This window comes from Thecamonas trahens (genome assembly GCF_000142905.1).
Source record: "Thecamonas trahens ATCC 50062 unplaced genomic scaffold supercont1.33, whole genome shotgun sequence".
NCBI lineage: Eukaryota > Apusomonadida > Apusomonadidae > Thecamonas > Thecamonas trahens.
The window spans coordinates 288,548-302,920 of record NW_013657647.1 but is presented as its reverse complement, the minus strand read 5'-3'; the positions used below and the strand labels follow the sequence as shown (position 1 = coordinate 302,920).

At 67.0% G+C, this 14,373-nt stretch overlaps 6 protein-coding genes across 6 annotated transcripts; 4 read left to right on the top strand and 2 right to left on the bottom strand.

The window, feature by feature from the left end:
• Window positions 1-86: 86 nt before the first annotated feature.
• AMSG_06551 (hydrolase) lies at window positions 87-1,951 on the top strand (the record flags this gene model as incomplete). Its single annotated transcript, XM_013900943.1, has 2 exons — window positions 87-154; window positions 649-1,951. 2 exons carry the CDS (start codon window positions 87-89, stop codon window positions 1,949-1,951), a joined length of 1,371 nt encoding a protein of 456 aa, XP_013756397.1.
• Window positions 1,952-2,005: 54 nt separating this feature from the next.
• Window positions 2,006-3,930, bottom strand: AMSG_06550 (translation initiation factor IF-2; the record flags this gene model as incomplete). The annotated part of the gene is made up of 2 exons (XM_013900942.1): window positions 2,006-2,031; window positions 2,067-3,930. 2 exons carry the CDS (start codon window positions 3,928-3,930, stop codon window positions 2,006-2,008), a joined length of 1,890 nt encoding a protein of 629 aa, XP_013756396.1.
• A 448-nt stretch (window positions 3,931-4,378) lies between these two features.
• On the top strand, window positions 4,379-5,640 carry AMSG_06549 (phenylalanyl-tRNA synthetase class IIc family protein; the record flags this gene model as incomplete). The annotated part of the gene is made up of 2 exons (XM_013900941.1): window positions 4,379-4,454; window positions 4,562-5,640. 2 exons carry the CDS (start codon window positions 4,379-4,381, stop codon window positions 5,638-5,640), a joined length of 1,155 nt encoding a protein of 384 aa, XP_013756395.1.
• Window positions 5,641-6,641: 1,001 nt separating this feature from the next.
• On the top strand, window positions 6,642-7,603 carry AMSG_06548 (uncharacterized protein; the record flags this gene model as incomplete). Its single annotated transcript, XM_013900940.1, has 2 exons — window positions 6,642-6,764; window positions 7,085-7,603. 2 exons carry the CDS (start codon window positions 6,642-6,644, stop codon window positions 7,601-7,603), a joined length of 642 nt encoding a protein of 213 aa, XP_013756394.1.
• A 3,029-nt stretch (window positions 7,604-10,632) lies between these two features.
• Window positions 10,633-12,735, top strand: AMSG_06546 (uncharacterized protein; the record flags this gene model as incomplete). The annotated part of the gene is made up of 2 exons (XM_013900939.1): window positions 10,633-10,902; window positions 10,993-12,735. 2 exons carry the CDS (start codon window positions 10,633-10,635, stop codon window positions 12,733-12,735), a joined length of 2,013 nt encoding a protein of 670 aa, XP_013756393.1.
• Window positions 12,736-12,761: 26 nt separating this feature from the next.
• Window positions 12,762-14,228, bottom strand: AMSG_06545 (esterase; the record flags this gene model as incomplete). The annotated part of the gene is made up of 1 exon (XM_013900938.1): window positions 12,762-14,228. The coding sequence occupies one exon, from the start codon at window positions 14,226-14,228 to the stop codon at window positions 12,762-12,764; it is 1,467 nt and encodes a 488-aa protein (XP_013756392.1).
• Window positions 14,229-14,373: the final 145 nt, after the last annotated feature.

Sequence of the window (14,373 nt, the reverse complement as noted above, 5' to 3'; positions counted from 1 at the left end):
GTTCACTACATCCATCCTAGTAGTGGGCAACTTCCAAAGAGGGAGCTGACCCCAAGTGTCGGCCTCGAGATCGCCAGGCTTAGGTTATGGCCAAGGGGGTGTCTCCCGCACCGCTCCAGGATGCATCGACCATCGACTTCGTTCCCAGCTGGAAGTCCACATGCCCACCGCCATACGCCCTTTCGCTCGGGCCAGGAGCTGGGGGGACAGAAGGGACGGGGGCGACAGGGGGGATGGGCGACAGGGGGGGACGGGGGATAGGGGTGATCAGGGAGGGAATCGGGGATGGGGATCAGAAACCGGGTAGAGTGGATGGCTGAGGGCTGAGGAAGAGGATCGGGGTGGGGAGGGAGGGGGGTATCGGCTGCTCTGCTGGCCTGCTGGCCTGCGGCCTGCGGCCTGCGGCGGCTGGGTACTTCCACCGCCGGCCAACACACCACTCGCCATGGATCCCACGCAGAGCCAGGGACCGCCACCCACGCAGCCCACACCGCCACAGGAAGCGCCCCTGGTAGAGCCCAGCAGAATAGAGTCACCGCACTTGCTGCCTGTGGCCACTGCCCACGGCGCGGGCTGCGGGCACGCGGACGGGGACGGGGACGGGGACGGGGACGCGGACGGGAACGGGGCCGGGGCCGGGGCGGCCAGCCGGCCGGACGTCATCGTGGCTTCGTACAACGTGCTGGCGCAGGCGCTGGTGCGGAGGAACATCTTTGATTACGCCTCCAAGGCGGCGCTCAAGTGGAAGTCGCGGCGGAAGCGGCTGATGGAGGAGCTGGTGGAGCTGAGCGCGAGCGAGACGACACCGGCGGCAGACACCATCTTCTGCTTCCAGGAGATGGACCACTACGACGACTTTTGGGCCGCCGCCCTCCATGATGAGCTTGGCCTTGTCTCCGAGTACATGCCCAAGCCGGGCAAGGCCGACGGCTCGGCCATCGCCTTCCACCCGGACCGCTGGAACCTTGTTGAGCGCATCGACATCTCGTTTGACGATCTTGCCGAGGTCATGCGCGCAGAAGTCGAGGCCTCGGGCCAGATCGACGCCACCGAGGCTGCCGCCTTTGAGGCCGAGGTTCTCACCCGTCACAACGTCGGCCTCATCGTCGTCCTTGAGCACTCCTCGCGTCCGGACGCCAAGCTTATCGTCTACACCGGTCACTTGTTCTGGAACCCGCGCTATCCGTTCATCAAGCTCGTCCAAGTTGACTACCTTCTCGCTGCCCTTGACGCCGTCGCCGCCCGCTACCCGCCCGACTACACTGTTGTTCTCGCTGGTGACTTTAACCTCACGCCCGACAACACTGTCTTCCGCCTAATGGTCGAGCCCGACGCGGCCCAGCTCATCGACACCATTCCTGGCCGCGCCTTTATGCCGCCTGCGGACCACTTTTCGCCGCGGGCGGCGTCGCTCAACGTTATCAAGTCGATTACCCTCAATGAGATGGCGGCGTCCGGCGCAGACATCCCGCCGCCCGAGGAGCTGCATCCCACCGCAGACGTGCCGCTCCACGTTCGCGACCACCGTGAGCGCAAGGCGCCTGAGCTTCTTAAGAGCCTCGCTGCCTGCCCGCGCCTTGTCGCCCCGTACGGCGCATACTGCCAGGCGTACAAGGCTGCGACCGGGCGCTGCCCCGTCACAGACTACGCCACGCCCGACCTGCGCATCCCGACCAGCTCATTCCCGCTCTACACCACCTTTTGCGGCGACCTCAACCTCTGCCTCGATCACATCCTGCTTTGGCGCCCGCCGTCGCACGGACAAGGCAGCCCGCGCCTCTGCCCGACCCATCTCCTGGCCATTCCGACTGTCGTCGCCCTCAACAGCCAGACTGGCCTCCCCAACGATGAGCGCGGCTCTGACCACGTCCCAATCGCTGTTGGCTTCTCCACCACGCCTTGCACCTGTGGTGCGGCGTATGCAGCTCCGCCGCCGCTGGCCCGCGCCTAACTCGCCGTCTCGGCGTCGTCAACCCCTGCATTTGCCAGCAGCTTGTAGAAGACGTCAAAACCGCGGACGCTCACCCCGAGCTGCTTGGCCCGCGCCGCCACATCTCCTTTGGCACCCACATTGAAGCAAAGCACAGGCGTCGCATCGCCGGCCACCACTGCGTGCTCCAGATCCGTGGGCGTCACGTCGCCCACCCCGTAGTGCACGACGACAATGCCCGCGTTGCGCAGCGCGTCCACCAGCGTCAGCAGAGCCCCACCAGTGTTCGCCTTCACCACAACAGACCGACCGCTCGGGACAGCAAGCTCGTCTTTGGCCCCATCCACGCTCGCGACAGCATCCTCCTCGTCGGCTCCGCTGCCCACCACCTCGCCGGTCTCGATGTTCATCTGCCAGTCGGCGCTCGCCTCGCGGTAGTGCAGCAGAACCTTGGCGTCTTGCGGCGTCACCACGTACAGCGCCTCACCCAGCGGCATGGCATCGTTGATCGAGTCAATGCCGCGGATGCTCGACCGGATCGAGACCATGACCTCCACGCCCTCGCCCGGGCCGGCAGCAGCCAGCGGAACTTGCGTCGCGTCAGTCACATTGAGCACCCGCCCTGAGAGCACCCCACAAACAAACGTGTCGCCCTTCTTGATCTCGCCCTCGGCCACAACCACTCGCAGCACAGAGCCGCGCGCACGCTCGAGCGACGCTTCCACCACCACACCCACTGCAGACGCCTGAACCACAGCATTGACCTCGGCATCGGCGCTGCTTGCAGTCTCGGGCGCTGCCGCGCCCTCGGCAAACGCCGCAAGGTCGCCGACTAGCGACCGCAAACCGCCCCCGGTCTTGGCCGACACCGGATACACTCCGGCAATGCTCAGCTGGGGATTGAGCACGTCCAGTGATCCTGGCGCCGGCGGCAGCGGCGTGTCTGCATCTGGCAGCGGAGCAAAAGGCTCAAAGGCGTGCAGCTGGTCAAGCAGTCCGGCAATCGCGCCGCGCGCCGCCTCGCCCGAGCCCAGCATGTCCATCTTGTTGGCGACGACAAACACCGGGAGCTTCTCCACCGCCGCTGCCGTCAGCACCTCCAGCGTTTGCTCACCCATGCCTTGGGTGGCGTCAACAACAAGAACCATAGCATCAAGGGCGAGGACTGAGTGCTCACGCATGTGGAAGAACGCCGCGTGGCCGGGCGTATCCACCACCGTCAGCGGCACGTGGCTCCCCGCCGCCAGCGCCGCCTGCTCCTGAGCGCGGGCTGCTTCCACTCGCTTCCGCCATGCCACCTTGCGCTCAGCACGTTCAGCCTTGCTCGGGGTGCGGTACGAGCCAGCGCGGACCGAGTGATCGCTGCGGTAGCTGGCGTCTGGCCCATCGATCTCCGGCGGGCCGAGCGGCGCAAGCACATCGCCCTCGCCATCCCGCGGAAGCAGCAGCCGTAGCGTTCGCAGCGACTGGGTGATGCCTCCGGGCTCGCGGCCGGCCTCATCCGAGCCGGCCAGTGCGTCCCACAGGGTGGTCTTGCCATGATCGACGTGACCCATGAGGGCAACGACCGGAACGCGGGCCAGCGATTCGGAGGCCAGCCATGCGGGGCGGTGCCCAGCCGAGCCAGCAGCCGGCGGAACCGGGCCGAGTTCCAGCGGGATCGGATGGTAGCCAAAGGCAGCAGCGAGCTCGGCAGCTGAGGCGTAGTCGATGACCACCGCCCGGAGCGAGGGCGCCACCACGGCCACCTCGCGGCCCTCGACACGCTGGGTGTAGTGGTACTTGCGCCCGCGCTTCCGGGCCACAGCAACCGCCACCTTCTTGGCCGGCACCCGCAGCAGCTTGGCCAGCTCCCGGACACGGATGTGCGGCGGGAGGGCCACCGGCTTGCCCTCGGAGGCGGCCGGGGGGGCGGCGAGGGCTCGCCGGGCAGGAGAGGCCAGGGCGCGGGCCCAGGGCCGGACAGGAGGGCCGGCACGGCGGAAGGCGAGGCGGAGCATGGGGCAAGTGGAGTGGCGGAGTAGGAGCGTCGGCGGTGGTGCCGGTGGCACTGGCGGTGTGTGTGTGGGGGTGCACCCCGTGGCCTGGCGACGGATGGGGGTGGCCGGCCGGCCGGACGAGTGAGGCATTCGGGGGGGTACGGCCAAGGGGGATCGCCATCATCCACGACAGCGGCATCGATATGGGCCCAGCGGGGGGAGAGGGGGATACAGTACCACCGCGCCCTTTCCCCTGATCCTGTCCTTTGGTCTGGATGGGGAGCGCGCGCGCCTGTATAGGGCCGGCTGCTTGGGCGAGAGCCCGACGGGGTGGGCGGGCGGGCGGACGCGGCACTCGACTGCGATCCCTCTGCCGGGCATGCTGCGGATGGCTGTGGCGCGGATGGCGGGGTGCGGGCAGAGAGCCGCGGCCGGGGCAGGCGCAGCGGTGTGGCAGGGTGTGCGGAGGATGGAGAGCGGGGCGGCGGGACCTGTGGCGCAGGAGGTGCTTGCTGCGGTCGACAAGAGCGTGTGCAACATCCCCGGTACGGGCGGGAGGAGGGAGGAGGGGAGACGGGGGGAGGGCGAGTGGGGGGGGGGGGGGGAAGCATAGTGGGACTGACACGGGGCGGATGGATGGGCGTGCGGGCAGACAACGTGCTGGCCAAGGTGGATGCCAAGCTGCACAACGCAGGCTTCCATCCGATTGCGACGATCAAGGAGCGGATTGTGGCGGCGCTGCCGGCGGAGACGGTGGTGGTCGATGCGCTGTCGCCAGTGGTGTCGACGGCGGCCAACTTTGACTCGCTCGGCTTTCCGGCCGATCATGTGTCGCGGTCAAAGTCGGACACGTACTACATCAACAGCGAGACGGTGCTGCGGACACACACGTCTGCCCACCAGGTTGAGCTGATGCGTGCCGGGCATCGGCAGTACGCGGTGTTTGGCGATGTGTACCGGCGCGATGAGATCGATGCCTCGCACTACCCGGTCTTCCATCAGGCCGAGGGCGTGCAGCTGTTTGATAAGGAGCAACTGGCAGCGACGCACGATCTCGGCTCGGAGGCGGCAATCGGGGCGTGGCTCGAGGCCGATCTCAAGGGCTCGCTACTCAAGGTTGTCGAGTCGGTCTTCCCGGGCGAGCTCGAGGTGCGGTGGAACGAGGACTACTTCCCGTTCACCCATCCGTCATGGGAGCTGGAAGTGCTGTACAATGACGCGTGGCTGGAGACGCTCGGGTGCGGGATCATCCACCCGGACGTGCTCACCCGCGGGCTCGGCGCTGACGCCGCCAAGCGGTCTGTGGGCTGGGCATACGGCCTCGGCCTCGATCGGCTGGCCATGATCCTGTTCAACATTCCGGACGTGCGGCTGTTCTGGTCGACCGACGAGCGGTTCCACAACCAGTTCACCTCGCGCGAGCTCGTCCAGTTCAAGCCGTACTCCAAATACCCGCCCTCGTACCGCGACGTCTCGTTCTGGCTCCCGGCAGGCGACGGTGCGTACCACGTCAACGACTTTTATGAGCTTGCGCGGACCATCGGCGGCGACCTCATCGAGGACGTGGCCCTCATCGACGAGTTCACCCATCCCAAGACCGGCCTTGTCTCGCACTGCTTCCGCATCAACTACCGCTCGCACGACGAGACGCTCACCAACGAGTTTGTCGACTCGCTCCAGCACAAGCTCCGCATTGCCGTCGTCGCCGATCTTGGCGTCGAGCTGCGCTGATCGGCACCTGCACCATCGCCATCGCACACTCTCGTCGTAAACATGGCTCGATCCGGCGCTTGGCGCGGTGGCGGGCGGCACCTGTCGCCGACATGGCAGGCCGCAGCAGACGGCGGCAGCGGGGCGGCGGGCGGGCTGCGGGGGGAAGGGGCGGTGGCGGGGAAGGCTGCTGCGGCGGCGGGGCGAGGCGGCGGCAGCAGCGGCGGCAGCGGCGGAAGCGCAATGTGACTGATGTCGGGCAGGTTGGGCGGGTCGAGGGCACTGCGCTGGCGGTCGCGTGGGTCTCGCGTGGCGTCACCTCGGTCACCTACTCGTCGTCACCGGAGCCGTCCACGCCCGACTCGTCGTCCACGCCGGACTCGTCATCGGAGCTCGACTCGTCGTCGACCGGATCAGCCGCACGTCGGTGCCACCGCAGGCTATCGGTGTATGATGCGCTGGCAGCCGGCGCCGAGAGCAGGTGCAGCTCGGACTATGATTGCGATGCATCGCCGCCAATGCATGCCGAGTTCAAGCTGAGCCGCCGCCGCCACCTGCACCACAGCTGCACGCCGCCGCCGGCGTCTGCGCACCGTCGCGCGGTCCGGGCTGAAGACTACGTCGACCGCACCGAAGACGAATCGAACGAGCGCCCGCGTGCGTCAGCATCAGCCAAGAGGCGGCCCGGCCGACGAAAGCGGCTTCCCTCGCCGCCGATGGCGTCGCTGGCCGATGCCCTCCATCGCAGCGCGTACTTCTCCACGTATGTGTAGCCCGAGCGCTACGGAGCGGTCACCTGGCGCCGGTGGTTGCGCGGCATGACTCGTCGTGCTGCAGTGCGCTGATCTCCCTGCGCTGATCTCCCCGCGTGACGTGCGCATGAGTCGATCGGCCTGCCGCTGCCCGTGCTGTGTACGAGGCGTGCCTTGTCCCGGCGAATGAAGGCAGGCTCGGTTGTCGGTGGGCGGGCGGGCGGTGTGGGGCAGAGGCCGCAGCGTGGTACCACCTCCCTCTCCCACAGAATGCGAGTGGCGACATGGCTGGCGGCGGTGGTGTGGCTGGCGGCGGTGGTGTGTGTGGCGCCGGGCGAGGGTCTGCGCGAGGGCGACCGGGTGAGCATGCTGGTGCGCAGCAAGGTGGGCACGGTACGCGGGGAGGGGGTTGGGGTTGGGGGGGAGGGGGGAGGAGGAGGGCAGGGAGGGGTACTCATTGTGGGGGTGCGAGTATCGGCATGGGATGGACACGGATATGAACATGGTATGGGTACGGATATGGGTACGGATATGGGTACGGATATGGGTACGGATATGGGTACGGATATGGGTACGGATTTGGGTACGGACACGGACACGGACACGGACACGGACACGGACACGGACACGGACACGGACACGGACACGGACACGGACACGGACACGGACACGGACACGGACACGGACACGGACACGGACACGGACACGGACAGCGCGAGAGCCACTGGACCGAGGTCATCCACGACCACACACCGCTGTTTGGCGTCGAGCGATCGGTCAAGCTGTCGGCGCTGTCACTGCTGCCGACTGCCACTGGCGGCAAGCCGTACAAGATGGCGTTCCTGTTTGGCGGCGGTGAGACATATGGGGCGGCGCCGCAGGCCACACAGTGGCTGACGCTGTCGGACGGCCGTGGGCATCGCGCCGCCTTTGTCACCTTTTCGTTCAACGTGGTCGACGGCCGCATCGCCGGCGTGGTCGCCGACGTTGACTACCACGCTGCTGGCTGGTCGCCGCCAGCCGACGACGACGCCCATAGCGTCGGCTCGGTCCTCTTCCACTACCGCTGGATCAAGTCGTCGGCAGAGTCACCGACCCGGGCCTTGGGCGTGGTGAGCCTGCTCTCGTTTGTCTCGTCGCTGGGCATGATCCTCGTCGCTGGCCACACATTGATGTCACCGACGGCCGAGTCGGCCCCGGCCGCGACTTCGTTACCGCGCAAGAGTGAGTAGCTTCCACTTTACCACGCTGTCTTGGTATCCATGGCCTCCAGCTCGCTCTGTAGCTGTGCGTCGCGTGCGGCGAGGAACTCGATCCTGTCCGCGAGCGGGAGTGCGTCGAGCTCGCCGCTGATCTGGGCCTGCGCCAGCAGCGGCGTCACGTACGTGTACGCTGGAAGCCGCGGCTGATGAAGCCGGTTGCGCAAAGTCTTGAGCGTCTCCATCAAGGCTGGGCGCGCGGTGACGACCGAGCTCGAGCCAGCCAGGCCAACCATCTCGTCCAGGACCTGGCAGCGGTCGACTCGTGCCTCGGACTCGGCCACCGCCAGCGCCTCCCACTCGGCCACCTCGCTGTTGTGGAGGCCGGCAAGTTCCTCAAACAGCTTTGCCTGCTCAGCCTCTAGCATGGCAGCAAACGACTCGAGCTGCGCGACCTCGGCGGCAGCATCAAGCGACGGCGACGGCTCGTCGGCCGTCCAGCGGGTCTGCGGCTTCTTCAGTGGGTGTGCCGCTTGGCTCGCCCGCAGCGATGCCCGCTGCGACTTGAGACTGGCCCGCAGCTCACGCAGCGGGGACGCGCTTGGCTGCGGCTTGCTGGCAATGCGCGTGTCGACCATGTCACGAAGCCGCTCACGCGGTGGCGGCGGCTGGCCCGGTGTTGGGCTCGGCATTCGCCGCCCGCTTAGGTTACGGACGACTTGTTGTGGCTGGCCCGGCGCCGACGCCGGGCGTGAGCGCAACTCGCGCAGCGACCCCGCCAGGTCGACTTGTGTCAGCGGCGCGTCCTGCGGCGCGTCGCCCAGCGCGACACGGTCACCGGCGCGGATCCGGTTCGGTGTCTCGGGTGCAGTTGCCGGTAGGCTGTAGTGAACCATGTTGACCGAGGCTGGGCCGAGCTGGGCCCGTTCACGGGGGCGGATGGCCGAAGGAGATAGGCCGCAACGCTCGCGAACCCGCTCGCGGTTATCAAGCACCGCTACGGCATTGTGGGCTGCGGCCTCGGCCTCCCGCGCCAGTCGCGAGACTGCTGCGGCCGCAGCCTGCGCAGGCCCAAACGCGTCCGGCCCGTTCACCGGGCCGGGCTTTGCGGCGGCGCCGCTCGGCACCGCGATGGGGTCGGCGGCAAAGCGGACCTTGCGCGCAGACCGACCCGAGATGCCCAGCAACTCGCCCTTGGGCGGCGCCAACGACGGCGGCTGCGCCGGGTTGGGCGGGCGGGCGACCGGTGACGACCGGCGGGCGTCGGGGCCGAGTGAAGCGCGCCCGGCCCACGCTGCGTGGTCTGCCGGCTGGCGCGTCCGTCCAGGCGACGTTCGGCTGGCACGGAGCGCCTGCGGTGCATGTGTGCCGGCCTGAGGCTCGCCGCCGACATCAAAGACACGGGCCGAGCGGACAGCCTCGTCGAGTGTGTGTGTCGCGCGGGGATCAAGGACCGAGGCGTGCGGGCGCGGCGCGGTCTCGGGCTGCGCAAACGAGACCCAGTGGGGGAGCGTCGACGGATGGCGGCTCGGTGAGCGTGTGGCGGCCGGCACGTCCAGGTCGCGCAGCCGCAGCGGAGCCAAATCCTTGAGTTTGAGCTTCTTGCGTGGCTCGCGGCGAAGCAGCGACGAGGCCTCGCCGGCCTTGGCCGCGTCCAGCGCACGTTGGGTCCGATCGGCCACGTGCTGCACATACTTTTGGAGACGGACTGTGCCAAGTTTGCCAAAGTGGGCGGCCGGCGCGTCAGGTGCCGGCTTCGCGCCCAGCGGCGGCGCCACCCGCGGAGGAAGCGCTCCGCCGTTGGTTGCCGGCGCCGGCTCGGCCGACGCCAGCCGCGAGTACAGCGTGCCCATACGCGAGCGCTCCGCCAGCAGCGCGGCCTTGAGCCTTTCTTCGTGCGAGTTGCCGCCGCCAGCGCTGCTGGTACTGTCGCTGCGCCGTGCCCGCACGCCTGCCAGCGTCTGGGTCGTGGCGCGGTACTTGTGCGGCGCGGAGAGCGAGGGGCCGAGGCTGGCGGCGCCCGGCGCAGGCGCGGAGAGCGGCGGCACGTGCTGGGTGTCGGCCACGGGGCGGGCGGTCGAGCCTGTGGGCGGAACGTAGCCCTTAGCCGCTACCCGCCCGCCCTTGGCCGCTACTGCGTGTGGCTTGCTTGCGGGAATCGCCCGCTGGCCGGCCGCAAGCATGAGTTTGGGAGAGCGCGCCAAAATGGGGTCGAGTGCTGGCGCGAGAGTTAGCCGGCAGCCGGCGGCCGCGCAGGGGCTTCGGCGAAGCTTGATACAGCACAGCGGATATGAGGATCGGGCAGGATGGAGATGTGTCAAAGGGAAAGTGCAGTTGAATATCGCGTGTCGTTGCCCTGATGAACGACAGTACGTGGCGGACTCGTAGCGCGGGCGGCCCGACAACATGTTTTTTGTGTTGTTTGAGTGCTATAAAGCAGCTAGAGCGTATCAAAAGGAAGGATGAGGGTCTTAAGCATGCGTACCAAATGTAGGATGGGGTGGTAAGAGAGTGAGGCTTTGCGATGGGTGCCTCAGGCCGTGACGTCGGCCGAGCACTCGACCTCCACGATGTACAAGCAAAATATGTAAAACAAATGCATTTTTGACTGTAAATATATGAATATAATTGAACAAAAGCAAATATTGATAAATACATAAATTGAACAATTTTATGATAACTTTACAATTATAGATATTTATATATTTAATAGCCAATACACGTATGCCATGTGTGGGTCGAAATCGAAAGTTGTTCTTTTGTCAGCTCTTGCTCGTGGCAGACTTGGGGCCAGTCGTCTACCCCTACAGCCACCCCGTCGAACTACTGCGCTCCTGAGAACGTTCTCAGACCGTTCATATCGTGGACGTCTCGGGACACACTCGGGCGTCCAGGGAAGCCCCTTAAAATCGTCCTCGGACCGTCCTGGGAGCGCTATGCCGAAAGCGTGATGATGATCTTTGCCCTCGCTCGCTCGTGGCGGAGCCAACGACGCTGCGCCAGGTCGCGGTCAGGGCTGACGCAGCAACAAGCGACACACGCCTCGCAGACTTTGACAAGCAATGACTTCACAGGCGCAGGCGCAGGAGCTCGAGGACGAGCTTGTGAGCAACGCGGGCGTGGCGCTCATGGCCATTGCGCCGCTACTGACCCTGAACATCGTGTCCGAGCCGACGGTGGCCACCCACCTCCTCGCCTCGCCGCGGTTTGTCGACGCCCTGCTCCCGCTCTGCTGCCCACCTGCCGCCGCCGACCCGTCCGCCACCTCGGCTGTCGACGACCGCTCTGCGCGCATGGCTATGGAGCGTGCCTTGGGTGTGTTGGCGCACCTGGTACGCGACCAGCACCCTTGTCGTCCCCCTCCCTCCCCGCTCTGCTGCGCCACCCCCAACCACTCACCCCGCCCCAACCCCTCGCTGCAGATGGAGCTGGCCGAGCCGCGCAAGGTTGCGGCTGCCTTTGCCGGGCGCGGCCTGGTTGACGCCGTCAAGGGCGTCCTTGCTGCCGAGGACGACTCCGCCGGCGACATTGCGCAGTCTGCTCAGGCCGTTTTGCGCCAATGGGACGTTGTCCGCGCTGCCGTGGCTGATGCCGATGCCGCTGCCGATGCGCGGGCAAAGGTGAAGGTTGAGGCTGCCAAGGCCAAGGCTGAGGCTGAGGCTGAGGCTGCTGCTCAGGCCAAGGCTGAGGCTGAGGCTGAGGCTGAGGCTGCTGCTCAGGCCAAGGCTGAGGCTGAGGCTGAGGCTGAGGCTGCTGCTGAGGCTGCTGCTGAGGCTGAGGCTGCTGCTCAGGCCAAGGCCAAGGCTGAGGCTGAGGCTGAGGCTGCTGCTGAGGCTGAGGCTGCTGCTCAGGCCAAGGCCAAGGCTGAGGCTGAGGCTGAGGCTGCTGCTCAGGCCAAGGCCAAGGCTGAGGCTGAGGCTGAGGCTGCTGCTCAGGCCAAGGCCAAGGCTGAGGTTGAGCCCGAAGCTGAAGCTACTGCTACGGCCAAGTCTCAGGATGGCGAGGCCGAGGCTGCCGAGGCCGAGGCCGAGGCCGAGACCGAGGCTGCGGCTGACCTACCGGCCGCGGCTGAGGCTGAGGCCGAGGTCCGGACCGACACCGTTGCCAAGACCGAGACCGGGCCTGACAGGAGCGAGGCAGCCGACGCCGCAACGAATGTTGTGGTCGAGTCTGCTATGGACAAGTGGATGAACGACGGGTCGGTTGCACCCGAGATGGCGACCCCCCTCAACGCCGCTGCCGATGCCGTTCTCAGCCGCAAGGCCAAGGCCGTGGCCGATGGCGAGGCAGCTGCAGCTGCTAGCACTCCTTTGTCCGAACCACCGGCACCAAAGGCCGGCCGAAGCAGGAGAGGCCGAAGGGGCAGGGGCAAGAAGAACAGCAAGGGTGGCCAGGGCAAGAAAAGCAACAAGGGGCCTGGCAAGAGCACTGAGGGCGGCCAGAACAAGAACAAGAGCAAGAACAAGAACAACAAGGACAACAACAACAACAACAACAACAACAACAACAACAACAACAACAACAAGAACAACAAGAACAACAACAAGAACAACAAGAACAAGAACAACAAGAACAACAAGAACAACAACAACAACAAGAACAAGAACAACAAGAACAACAACAACAGCAACAACAGCAACAACAACAACAAGGACGGCCAGAGCAAAAACGCCGCTTCCGCCCGCCAGAAAGCCTCGCAGCAGCGGAAGGCCACAACGAGCGCAAAGCCCAAAACCAAGCCGCAGGGCTCAGGCAAAGACACGTCGACGCCGGACAAGCGCAACGGCAAGAGCCCGTCCTCGAAGCAGAACAACCGGTCGCGTGGCAAGGTTAACAACAGGCGCCGTGGTCAGCAGCGCAAGGACGCCACAAACGGTCCGGTCAAGCCGTCTGGCACCAATCAGCCGCGGTCCCGGACCCAGTCTCGACAGAGCGCCCGTGACGGCCGCAAGGCCAAGGCCTCAAACAACAACACCAGCGGCCGCAACACTCGCCGCGACGCTGCCAAATCGACCACCACACCGCATCGCGCCCTGCTTGGTGCCGCCGCCACGGGGCGCACGCCCGTGCCAACCAAGCCCAGGTCCAAAGCCAAGCAAACCAAGACCAAGCCGCCGGCCAAGCCCAAGGAGCCACCGGCACCGGCCCGCTGGTCCAACCACTAAAGACGCCATCGTTACTTTAACGAGAATCAAGCCGCCGCTGCGTCGAGCGCGTCGAGGTACGCCCGCAGGTACCGCGTCCCGCGCACCTTTTTCAGCCGGGGGAGGAGGAGCGACGGGGTGTAGGCAAACGCCGTGTTGATCTTGCGGTTCCAGATGAAGACCGCTCCCCCAGCACCGGCCCAACCCTCCCAGTCGGGCAGGCCGTAAAGGGCAAAGCGATCCATGCCCCACCCGGCCGCCGAGTAAGAGATGTTCCGCCAAAAGCCCTCGTCAAAGCGCGGGGCGTCGTCGCGGACGGCGTTGGCAGCGGCGAGGCCGGCCGGCGAGAGCAGCGGCGCACCGCCACCCGCCAGCACCGACCCGATCTTGGCCAGCGCTCTCGCGTGAGTCACTCCCGCCGCCGACGTCAGGCCCCGCGCGCGGAACTCGGGCGAGTTAGCCATGTCCGCCGCCGACTTGAGCCGCTCGCCGGCAGAGTCGGCGATGGTGATCGAGCGCGCCGCTGTCGATGACGGCGAAAGCACGATGCTTGCCATAAAGTCGGCTTCAAACCCGTCGAGAACTGTGTCGTCCGAGTACAATGCACGCGCCAGCCCGCGCGGCAGAAAGAGCTGCGGCAGGTAGGTGCCGGCGAGCGTGAGAATGTGCGGCGGAATGTGCGTGACGACGCGGGCATCGAGGGTGGGCGTGAGGCCGCCGGGCCCGTCGCCGATGGCCAGCTCACCAACCAGGCCGAGCGGTGCGGCAATCTCCTCCTGCACAAAGTGCGCGAGCGAGCGGCCGTGTGGGTCGGCGCGGCGGACGATCTCGTCCACAAACAGGCCGCGGGTGATGGCGTGGTAGAAGGTGCGCTCGCCCGGCGCGGACATCGGCATCTGGACGGCAAGCGTCTCGGCTAGCGCAGTACGCTCGGAATCAGAGCTCGCGGAGAGCCAGCCGAGCGAGAGGGTGCGGTCGAGGGCCGGCAGGCCGAGCTCGTGGCGCATGAGGTGGGCGAGGGTGGCCGAGCCATTGCCGGGGGCAAAGCCCGGCCAGACGTCGGTGATGGGCGCGTCATAGTCGAGGAAGCCGCGGTCGGCAAGGATGGCGACAGCCAGCGACTCCAGGACCTTGGTGCAGGAGAAGACGACAAAGAGGTCGTCGTCGGGCGCGTCGTCGCCCGTCGCCGCCGCCGCCCCGCCCGACACCGCCCGCACGTCCACCACCAACTCGCCGTCGGCATAGACCGCCACCCGCGCCGCCGCCTCGCCGTTGCCCGCCACCGCCGCCCGCACCGCCGCCGCCACCGCTCCCGCCGCCGCCCGCTGCGCCGCCCCCGCCGCCGCGCCCACAGTCACCGCCACCTGCGCCCCGCCGCCGCCGCCGCACACCGCCGCATGCACAGGCGCCAGCGGCGCCAGCGCCACGCAGTGCGCCGGGTCCAGCGGCGGCGCCACCGACAGCGCCACCAGCGCATACACCGCCGCCGCAACCACCGCCATCACAAGCTGCATCCACACACCCATCGTCGGCTGGGCGCTGGAGAGTCGGGTGGCAGCCGGCTCCCCGCGTGCCGCCTGCGCCCCGCCCGGGCGACGGATGCCGTACCATGCCGCCGGTGCTTTACCAAAATCATCCTCACACCAGCCCAGGACGGAC